Genomic DNA, 12,187 nt, shown 5'->3' with positions numbered 1-12,187 from the left:
CTTCCATAATATGTAGCCACAACTACACAGTGAAAATGTGCAATAATTTACAGCAGGCATTCTAAGTAATACAGTATACAACAGTGCTGTTGATAATACAAATTTAACAGCATATACTTTTGGTCTGCCTTACCTGTTCTGTTTGTTCAGATGTGTTAAGAACAGCACTAACCAGCCATAACTTGGAATGTATCAATGGTTTAAAATGTTAATTATTTTTAGAAGCAGTAATCACATTTCAGAGAAAGAACAAGTGATCACAATGTTATCCAGGTTATAAAATAAATGGAAAAAAACCATACCTCCCATCATCAGAGTATCTACCGGAGTTGCTCCTTTCTAAAATTTAGCTTAGGAGCTCTAGATTAGGAGATGAATAAATGGGATGCAGTTTTAAAAGCTTTTTTCAGTCCATCATGTCAAGAGTAGCACTGACCAGAAAGGTAAACTTGAACTTGAGGGTCATTTTACTTTGCAACAATGACTTTTTACACTTTCTTGGGTGAAGGAGTGAGGTAAACTTACCAAGGGAAAATTGAAGGACAGATGCAGTAGTTGTGTTAAGGCCAGCGGTGGTCTACAAGAAGAAAAGCAAACAGCAGAGAGGTTCTGTTAGATGAGAAAACGATAAATCCATCATCTGTTTTTCTTTGAAAGCATGAAAATTCCCTGGATAGCTAGATCTCCAGTGCATAAAACTATTAATTGCCAACCCTTTCAAGCTGACTGGTCATGGACATTCCTGTTATGTCATTTTGATTATTGATACCTCATCATATGCCAAAGCTGAAAATTTTTTTCTTTTACTACATTCCTGTCTACAAACAGAGCACATTTATGTGAAACACTGGCCCTTGACCAGTGTTCAGAAAATTGAAAAAGTGAACCCTATATTCCATGGTCAGCTTAGTATAAATCTGTATATACAGAATGTTTTCCACCTACTTCTCCCAGTAGAGAACAAAAACCAAAATAGATTATGAATAAATAATTAAAATAACACCACATAAACCTAAATTAAGAAAATGAAATATTAAGGGGGAATAACAAAATCTAAGTCTTCATCCGGAAACAAAACTAAATTTTGGTGATAGTGCATAGTTTATAATAAATACAATGAAATATTGTAGTAGCATCTACACACTGTGGACATCCAACCAACGTAGAAGGAAGCAGAAAACACCAAACAGCTTGCTCTGTATTCAGTGTCACTTTCCTTTGTTACCTTTCATTTTGCCTTCTTTAAATGCCCCCAAAATTCAGTTGTTCATATTAGGACTCTTTTCCTGAGAATTTGGTAAGAAAAATAGCACTATAGCATATTTATTTTCAATTAATTTTTAAAGTTGGACTTAACAATACTGCTAAAACCAGTGCCTGATCCAATTATTTCCTCAGAGCTGAGAAATCATCGAACCATTGTTCAGCAAGCAGAAAGATCAACAGAAGAGTTACCTCAAAAAGAGGAGATGCAAAGTTTGGTTCGTTCACTTTTGCAGAAGACCCAAGAAGATATAATTTACCATTATAAGCATATTTTAAGAAGCATATTGAAGAAGGAAACATGTACAAGTTGAAGGGCAATGGTAACATCAGATCAAAAGAGAAAAGGAAAAAAGGTGTGACCTGGCCAGACACTAAGTATACACATTCATTTAAAAAGTCATCTAATTGGATGAGCAAGGACAGCAAACACTTCAAATACATTTCTCTGGTATTTTTGCCAGTGATGCCTGCATCCCAGATTTCAAGACCTTGGTGTTGTCCTCCTGTGTCAGACCCTACCCACCAATAATTCATGCCATTTCCCATGAGAGCAGCAACAGACTCTGCCACTGCATCTGCTCCTTGTGCTCTGCATCCATGCAGCACAACATCTCGTGGATATGCCACAGAGAAGTCAAACTTCTGAGCAAATCCAGCACCAGAAGTAAGGTTCTGGGGTTAGCAGGCTTTGGCTGCTAGAGTTGAGCTGGGAATCTGCATGGAGGCAGCTCCAAGTGGAGTACCCAGAGGACATGAATGATCATCCTAGTTTGCTTATATGAGAGATGTAGAGGAAACTGGATAGTAGATGAGAATATAAAAAGTGGTTATCAGCAAAATCTAGATGAACATTTGAGCTCATGGACACTGAAGTGTCCTTTTCTGAAAAATCCAGCACCGAAGTAAAGATTACATTCAATGACTTGGAAGATGCTTAATTCTTTCAAGAGCCCATTAACTACAGTAGTATTAAAAAGACAATTTTAATTGCCCCCAGTTGGAGGGGACAGATGATCGTGCAGAAGAGCAAAAGAGACCAGAGTGCTTCTGGTGCTGGCATACACTATGTTGAGGCATCCATGCAACAATGCCTTTGAAAATAATGGATGGAGAACTGCATGAGTTGGCATGAATTTTTGGTGTGTTTTGTTTCTTTTCTACATGCATATGGCATACAGTGGAGAATTTCTAATAAATATTAAAGAATGAGGTCTTCACTGAAATGCACTGAAAATTAGCTGATAACAAGACTACAAGTGCATGGAAATTTAGGAAATACATCACAGCTATAGTGATCTGTGAATTAAGAGATTCACTGGAACAGCTTCCCAAGGCTTTATAATTATCTCAATCATCAACTTTAAAAACTACTTGAAAATTTGACCCTATCTGTACATAATGTTTATTTAAAATACAGTTTTCCTCACTTGAGAATATTCCTAGCAGGTAATTTCAGTCTTTAAGCTAAAATAGGGAAGGTGTATTTCCATAACTCCTTTAAAGATAGAGTCACATCCCTATTTAAGTCCATTCTGTCAGGATCTATTCAGCATTAGGTATCACATTTATTATGACAGACAATAAGGAGCTTTCTGACTTGAGTTATGAGTACCTATTATATTAGTTTACATTCAATTAATTATGTTGTGCAAGTTCTCATTTGAAAATGAATCTCTTTATCAATGTTCTGTGGCTCATATCACCAAGAAATTAAATGTATCGGTTATCACAGAAGAGGTATTCATGTAGACTTTAAAAAGACTGTCATAAGTAATTTCAATAATGCCTTAGAAAAAAGTGTTAGACATATTAAAATCTTTTTGCAAAGTTTTGCAAAGCACTACAAATTTCAGGTGCTGCAGGAGCCCATAGCAGGGGCTACTCAAATAGTAAAGATGATGGAACAAAAATACATAATGATTGAAGGAATTAAACAGGTTTCAAAATTTGTAGCAGAAAGAGATATATTGTGAAATTGCTGAAACAAGACAGAAAATTGGAAAGTTGGTTCTGACAAAAAAAGAATTTAAATCTTTGTCTATACTAAAAAATAGAACTAGGTAAGACCTCTGGCACAGACACCATCCTGTGCTCATCCAAAATGTTAAGCCATTAGCACACTCCTTCAGAAGGATTTGATTTTTCTGCAATACTGCCATAATATTTATAAACACTTTCATTATTAGGCTGCTAACTGTTTATAAGCATGATGATTTTTCAGCTGATTATTTAATCACACCACTCTGGCATCATAACAAATTTTTCCAAGTTCCTGATGCGACGGTAGTGCTATTTCACTACATGGTAATATGACAAATACAGCCCAACATAGAATTTTGAAGCCAATTCATGATTACTAAGGACAGTCTAAATTACATATCAGCAGGGAGAAGACAGCTAATTAATGACATTTCAGACCCCTCATAGCTAGGACCCTGGGTTTCCTAAATGTCACAAATAGGCTGTTTTTCTAGGATTGTTACTTATGCTCAATATTGCAACTAAAAATGAGTTTAAAAATTGGGAAAAATATCCCAGTGGTGTGACTTCATTTTTGCATAGGACATAAACAATGCATCTCTTCTCAAGGCAGTTAATGAAGCATAGTACATTTAAATAGGATTCAAAGTAGCATAGAGGTAATTTAGCATCCCTGTCAGGATTTCCTGGCTGGAGCTGGCTGTGAGCAAAATGACTGAAATTCTCCTTTATCTGTATTTATTTAATATACGTTTATGATTTTAGTCACCACACCAGCAATACCTACACTGCATTTGTGGAATTCTGGTCTCAGTTAAGGATGTAAAATTAACCCTGTTAAAAGAATTGTCAGAGTGAAGAGAAAATGCCTGGCCCAAATCACTTCCTTTTTATAGCCCTCTTCCATATGTGCTCTTCAAATATCTCTAATCAGCACCTCTCTCTACGCCACAGACTGCTGAAAACATAAAAATTAATTTGGAATTACAGAAGCTTTGAGTTGGTCTTTTAAATTTTCAGTTCTTTCCAAAACTACCATTCTGAATCCATCATTGCAGCTAACTGCTCAGCCCCAGCATGTGGGTTTTTAGATATGTTTCAATTAATTTTCCACACCCAGATGATCCCAAGTTATTGCAAATCACACCGTGTTGTTTCTTATGGCAATTTTATGACTAAACTACCCCCCAGTGAAATTAACTCTGTCACCTTCATCATGACTCTATTTGTTACACTTTCCTGAGACTGGCAGGTGCTTGCTCCAGGCTGCATTATTCACAAGTGATATTTTGCAGCCAAATTAACATTTGTCAACAGCTACAAGAAAAAAAAAAAAAAAAAGGACACAGCTAATTAAATAAGAGAAATTAACCTTTTCTCTCTTTCTTTGTCAGATACAAAAAGAGAATTCTGCCAGTTTGACAACACAGTTCTATTTCCCTGCCTTTCCAGTCCTTTACAGATACTTTAATTAACTTGATGCACACTGGATCGAGATGCTTACCCTTGCAAACTATTACAATAGCTTTGGTTGCCACCTATAGTTTAAAACACTAGGGTGTTCCTGGAGAGCTCTTCTATGGCCCTATCATCTTTCTCAAGCCTCTCTGGTGAACACTAAGCCTACAAAGCACACTGATGTTTCTGCAGCCTTGATCATGCCTGCAGAGGAGCAACTTCTTCACTTACCAGCTCTCTGGGACCATAGGGCTCGCAGAAAGTGACGGCGCTGCCGTGCATGATCACTCCACACTGCTCTCCAACCTCACAGTTACTGCATTCAGACCTGCAGGAAGAACACACCATGTTCAAAATGGAAATAAAAAAACATATGTTTGAGATGCATCAGGCTTGTAATGTGCAAAATAAGGCTATTACAGATTGACACTCAGAAGCTTGGACAGTTTTGTTACCATGCTGCTGAGAAGAAAGATTCAGCAACTGCACATGCCATGTCCTAGAGATGCCTCTTGAGAAAGGCCCTTATGAATGAATAATTTCCCCCTCTCCACACTGTCCCCCTTACAAAAAGGAGTGTTACTGCTCATCAACTGCAAAACATTACATCACAGGACACCAAGGTGAACTCTTACATATATAATTTACCCTGAAGTTAATCTTCTTTCACAGTCCTTAATGCACAGTTGATATACCATACATACACCCACTGCTTCACCATACATACACCCACTGTCCCAGAGTTCCTGTATAGAACAGCCCAGGAAAAGGGGAAAGGATCTGACCACCTGGCCTGCAGAGCAGACTCTACCCAAAACGGAGCACCAAGGGGATCCTACAGCCCAACCACTGTAAAATGGTTCTTGTGGCTGCTTTTTATTCATATTTGTCATACCCCACACTTCTGGTAGCAGAGAGCTGCCGCTCTGTACACCTTTTATGGGAAAAACAGGAAGAAAATCTCAGGCTGGTAAGTGCTACTGAGCCCAGTAGTTGCACCTCTCCTGACATTTCCTAATATAATATGAAGGACTTTGCAGGCAACGTGGTTGTGGAGCAGGGGGAAAGGGCCTTCTCCCTCACCCTTGGGCACCAGGGTATGAACTCTTGGCAGGAGTGACAAATCTTCAAAACATCTCAGAGATGCTGTAAGCCCCTGACAAGCTGCTTCTGACCATGCTGACCAACACTGCCTCCAGGCACCCAGAGCTCAGCTTTAACTGAGCCTACAGGTTCACATCTGCTCCCAGAGCAACTCCATTGTAAGCAAGGGTGAACTCACTCCAAACCTTTTTACTTCTTTGTTGATATTTGTCTGTATTTCAACAATGGGTATTTTTAGCATTTTAAGTGCAATGGACTCATGTAACGGGAGTTTAGGCAGTTTTTTCATTGGCTTCTCTCAAAGTGCCTCAGATTTGGCCACACTTTCTGATGTATAATGCTGCCAAAATACACAGTCCCATATATATAGCCCAGATGTAGTTCAATCATTAGCAAAGGTTGGGTTTTCTTCTGGCTTAATTTCTGTATGGAAATTCTGTATGGAAAACCTTACAGGAAATTGGATGGAAAGGAAGAAATCCCAAGGAGGTAAAGACCTTCTGTCAGGATATACAAGAGAGTTTACAACCATCACAGCTATTTCTATAAAATTTTCCTTGTTTGGTTGTTTTTTTCACCTCTCCCTAATTCATATTACAAGTCTGTCTTTTCATCAGCAGATGTTCTGTAAAATCTCTGCAAGGCTTTCTGTAAACTGCTTGGAGAAGGATTTTTCTGTTCCTGAGTATCTGAAAACCACCAGTCCATCATGGTCCTGGACATGGCAAATGCAATCTCCATCTGCATTGCTAGGAAAAGGCTGGTAGCATTGTCAGCTACCCCGTGGGGCTGGGGTAGCTTTTCCCCACAGATGATATGTATCCAAATGGGTTGGTGTGAACCCACATAGTGATTACAAATAGTGTTTAAATTAATTTTTAAAGCATGCATTTAACTAACTGGAGCTACCTTATGTTCTGCTTCTGCAGCAGACTGGGGATCCTCACTACTCCTCCAGCTCCCAAGGGACCTTTCCAGGGCAGCAAAGTGTGGGGAACTTTTGGCAGAAGGGGTTAACTGGGCAGTGTACAATACCCTTCTATGTCTAAGGTCTATGATTGTTTGGCTGTGCTGAGTGATAGATGTTAGATGTTCAGATGCATAGATGTGGTGAATAATTGATTCTATTTGTTATTTTAGGTCTCTTCACTTGGTCCTGGGTGAATTCAGAACAGGACTGTCTTTCTTAGACCTAAGTCCATTACAGAAGTCAAAGATGAATGGCTCTTCCCCACTTTCCAAATATATCCCTTATTCTGAGATTTTATTAAAGGTCAGTTCCACTTCCTGAAACGAAGTCAGATATAATAACCCTTGAGGTTTTTCCCCTGTATGAGCATGTCAGTAAGCAATTCACATTGACAGCATTTAGTACTTTGGAGTTAGGTAGCAAAATTAAATCCTCTGATAAAGCAAGGTAGCTTTGATTGACTTCAGTAAGATAGTATTTACTTATGGAAGCCACAGCTGGAAAATAATTTTATTTCCTAGAATAGGGCAAGAAGAGAACAAGTGAGTCAACCAAAGTGTTCTTTAAGAGAAATTAGAGAAACAGAGTATGCATTTTGTTACTATAGAAATTTCATTTGATGCCCAAACTGATGGCTGAACAAAACAGAAACAGGAACTAGGAGAATAATGAAATTCTGTAGAACTCCCCCTGGTTTTGAGCATTATTTTCATCATCAGATCCTATATGTGGGGGTTTTATAGAGGAGTGTCTGCCTGAACTACTGATATATTCAGGGAAAGGCAGTTACAGCAGGAAAACTTGTGCCTATGAATACTATGTTGGGACCACTTATGCCCTCAAAAAAAGGACAGGGTACATAATCCATAGGATATTTTAATTTTGTCCTTCTCATATTTTAATGAATACAAAGTGATTTAGCTGTTCATGTATTCTACTTCCATAATGTGGTCTATGAAATACTGTCTGGAAATCCAGAAACACTGTCCTTCTAATACAGATGTTTCACCATCACTCTTTTCTAGGATGACTTCTCTCATGAGAAATTGGATGGCTGTTGGTAATCCTCATTCAAACCTTTGTGCTCTCTTTGAAATGTATTACCTCTGACAATAAATTGCTCAGTAGCTTGACAGGAATGCATGAAGAGCAAGATAATTGATCTGCTGTTCCTCAGATCATTGTCATTGTATTACGTGCTTAGAAAAGACAGAATTTGCTCCTCTCCTGGCACAGACAGGAAGGTTAATTTATTTTCCATTTATACTAACAGGAAGCAGTATTAATTGCCCTGGCTGGGTGCAGCTTTTCACATTATCTTTCTCACCTGCCTAGTCTAAAATCTTGGCTCATTAAAGCTCTTCAGCTTTCTCTTCACAGCTGGCATTCACTGCCACTGTTGATGTGTGTCATATTCATCTAGATGTCTTCTCTGCAGCCCTGCCATCTCTCTCATCTCTGGCTTAGAGAGTCCCACCTCTCTCTGTTATTGTTCTTCACACTGCTGAAGGGGAAACATCTGTTGTTTCCTCATCCCTATTTGTCATCTTTTTTCCCTCTACAGTACCTGAGTTTGTGGACATTATATTGACTGATGTCTTTAGTGATGTCTGGACTATAAAGAAGATGAACATCTCATGCTGCCAAGAGATTTTTGAACATAAATCTTTCTGAAGTTTAATCCTGCAGCTTTAGTGCATTTTGGAAACCACTTTAGGTCTTCTCTTTCCTGCCACAAAGCTTTCATCCACCTCTTTGCCACTGGAAATATCACTGTACCTCTTAATTTCTCTTATGCCACGAAGAAGTGATGGAACCTGTTTCTAATTGATTGATTTTACATTCACAGCTTTTCTTCATGCCATCTTTGAAGAGTATGTCTTCTGTACGTGACTGCTCTTTGGAGTGCTGATAGGCTTTCAAGTGAAGCATGGCACCAAGTTGGGAAGGAAATTTTAAATAGTAGCAAGCTTCTGTACAGAATATTTCTTTTTTTAAATGTCCTGAATCATCTGTTGTCTGCACCCTACTATTAAATACACTAATGAAAACATCTCTTCTTTTTTCCTCCTCTTTATGTCTCAAGATCAAATAATTTACCAGGAGATTGAAAAGAATATTTAATCTAGATTTGTTTTTGTTTGGCCTGTTTCAGTTCCTATACAGCACCTTTTTATACTGACTTCCACATTTTTTTTTAGTTACATGAAGGCAAGATGGTCACAGGAACAAGTGTTTGGTGACCTAGACAGTTTTCCAGATACCACCCATTCTGGAGCTCATCTCATCCAGCCACTCTCTGACCTTTCCCTGGCAAGTACTTCATGGTGCAGACTTTCTTTCCCTACAGGGGGAGTTAATTACTTCCCTGGTTCCTGAGATTTCATAGAGTCATACTCTGGTTTGGGCTAGAAGTGACCTTAAAGATTATCTGGTCCCAACACCCCTTTTACTAGACCAGGTTGCTCAAAGCCCCACCCAACCTGGTCTTGAACATTTTCAGGAATGGGGCATCTACAACTTCTCTGGAAAACCTGTTCCAGTGTGTCACTACTCTCACACTAAATAATTTCTTTCCAATATCTAATCTAACTCTACTCTCTTTCAGGCTGAAACCATTATCCCCTACACATCCTTATAGAAAGTCCCTCCTCAGCTTTCTTGTGAGCCCCTTCAGAAACTGGAAAGCTGCTGTAAGGTCTCCCTGGAGCCTTCTCCAGGCTGAACAATCCCAGCTCTGTCAGCCTGTTTTCATAGGACAGGTGCTCCAGACTTCTGAAGTAACACACTCCTGGCAGTTTTCAGGAACTCTCATGGATCACCTGCCACCTGCACTATTAAGACTTTTCATTGAAAAATGCACTATTATTGATTAACTAGTTCTGTACATCAGCTGTGAACCGCTTGGTGTGGTCATTTGTGCCACATTTACTAGGGAGTGGGAGTGATTCACCTACCTTAACTTGAACACCTAATGTGTGGTAGACATAAAATACATTGGACATTTATGAATGTGTGAAGCAGCTTTGTTTCTGAAGCCAAAGAGATCTTTGTGAAGTTAGTGGCAAATGAGACTCAAGAAATAAAGAAATCTTTGCTTAAATAAGAAAGCTTGTGCCTATAGGTTGGAGACTTGAGAAATAATCATATTCTGACATGATTGCACTGTGAAAGGAAAGATTATAAAAATTAGTTGGACATACCACACAGGAAATCCTCCATGGTGGTTGAATCCCAAGAAAATTAGAGGAGACATGCTCTTATTTCTGCATTTCCAGCACAGAAATCCTCCTTGCTTCCTTCTCCTATCTGTCCTCGCCTCTCGTCATCCATTCCCAGATCAGCAGTTTCTCCTTTTTAATACCAATCACCAAACTGTGATTTAGGTCAGAAACCCATTCCTAGATGCTGTGAATTCTTCTGCTTACAAAGAGCCCCATCCCAACCTTCCCTTTTTTCCTCCCCTTGCAGCCACTCCTGAGCCTTCGAAAAAACAGATGGTTGCTGGGTGGGATGTATCTTTCAGTGCATTTGAAAGAGCAGAAATCCATGAAAAACAGGCAATCAGTCTCAAAATCATACAGTGCCATTGTGCAAAATAGTTATTTGATGTGGGGCCTCTCCCAGCGACAGAGTGACACACCAGCTCTGGTGGGACTCATAAAATTAGACACACAGAGAATGATTTGATAAAATGATTTGCTCCTGCACTTGAACTGCACATCTCTGCCAGAGTTGCCCATACCAGAAGGTGGATCAGGAGGAGTGGAACAATATTAATCACATCCAAGCCAGTGTTATGTAGGATTTGGGAAGAAAAGATCATAGGAAAATACAAACACTTCTCTTTTCATCTGTACACAAATAATGGTTTCAGACATTATTAGAGTGGCTTAGTCTAACAGGCCCCTGGTGACCCAGCACTGCTGGAGCATTGGTGCACGCAGGCAGCTGCTCCTTCCCACTCAGCACAGCAGAGTGGGCACAGAGCAGGGATGGAAATACTGCACTAGCAGTTACCACCATTGTTTGTGGTAAAGATGGGATTTTACCAGCTGCCTGGGGAAAAAAATGCAATTTTAGGGTGGATATTGTAAACTCTTAATAATCCCTGATTTAACTCCCACTAGACAACCAAATGAGAATGAGCTTTCTGCCACCAAGTGGGTCTTCACTGGAGGCTGAGCTACTGTAGAAATCCTATATGCAGAGAGGCTCATGACCCCTCATTACACTTTTCTTTTACTTGTGCTCCACTTCTAGTTAGCATTGCTGAAGATACTGACTTTCTGGCATGATTATGGAAAATCTGTCTCAGGACTCCAGTGACTTTTCTCTCAGCACACCCCTCCCTGCAGGGACACACCAACCAAGGTGGGTCAAGGTTATTCCATAGGGACCAAACCCAAATCTCAGGGAGAAAAGAAGCAGGAGACATGGGGCTCCTCTAGTCTGAAATATCTCTGTTAAGACTTTGATAAAGCAAGGATGAATTTGAAGATAGGAGAGCAATGGATAAATAAATTATGGAGGCTCCCAACAGACAGGCTCCCTGTGAGCTATGAGACATCTGCAGGGAAATAATGCCTCCTCTCATTTCTTTCCACTCAAGTCCATTTAACACTGCTGCTAAAGCTATCTACCTTGGCAGCTATTCTGTAACCCATTAAGAGTCCTTGATCTATTCATTCCCTTAAAGAAAGGTGGTGGGGTTTTTTTTAATATTATAGTAGTCCAGTTCCTTAATGCATGTCTCCAGAAAAACGTTTAAAGAGATCATAGAAAAAGAACAAAAGGAGCAAAAATAGTAGGCACATATTAAGAAATATTACAATAAGTATGTGCAGAAAAAATATCTATAAAATTCCATAAACCACAATCTTTTTACATTAGATGGTGAAACTGTGAAAGAGCTGCACAGATGGAAACCTGTGACAGTCATTAATAAAAAGGAAAATGAAGTCAGATTTCACAGAATGTATATCTTGCTAACAGCTAACTGCTAAAATGCCCATCAATAATTTATATGAACATGATAAACTAAGCCATTAAAGTATTTATGTGCCTTGTATGAATTAAATCAATAAAATTAGTTATATTTATGAAATAGAAATGGAAGAAATAGAAAACAGTAACAATTTCATGTAAAAAAAGGGGGACTCCGACCTTCAAATCTTTGTGTTAAGGCCAACAGATGAGCTGATCAGCATACAGAACTATTCACTGTACAGAACAGAATCAGTTTTGGACAATAAGAGACTTGTAACTTCCTCTTGTGTGACACACACACATGATATGAAAAGGCAGCCCATCACTGTGACCACTGTGCTGGTTAAGTTGTTAATATCTAATATCGAAAAGTCTATTTTTGCTAAAAGAACATTACTTTTGGCTAAAAGCTGACAGGCT

General features: G+C 39.0%; 1 protein-coding gene across 4 annotated transcripts in view; it reads right to left on the bottom strand.

The window, feature by feature from the left end:
- RELN (reelin) overlaps positions 1-12,187 on the bottom strand; it is a 272,014-nt gene that overhangs the window by 141,544 nt on the left and 118,283 nt on the right. For all 4 annotated transcript variants that reach the window (XM_071733981.1, XM_071733980.1, XM_071733983.1 and 1 more), the window contains 2 exons: positions 4,936-5,032; positions 526-577 (listed from right to left, as the gene is read on the bottom strand). In XM_071733981.1, coding sequence (XP_071590082.1) covers positions 526-577; positions 4,936-5,032 — 149 coding nt within the window. The remainder of the gene's footprint in view (positions 1-525; positions 578-4,935; positions 5,033-12,187) is intronic.

The sequence above is a fragment of the Heliangelus exortis genome, chromosome 1, assembly GCF_036169615.1.
Source record: "Heliangelus exortis chromosome 1, bHelExo1.hap1, whole genome shotgun sequence".
NCBI lineage: Eukaryota > Metazoa > Chordata > Aves > Apodiformes > Trochilidae > Heliangelus > Heliangelus exortis.
Note: the sequence above shows the minus strand (reverse complement) of the source record. Positions and strands in the feature narration are given on the sequence as shown.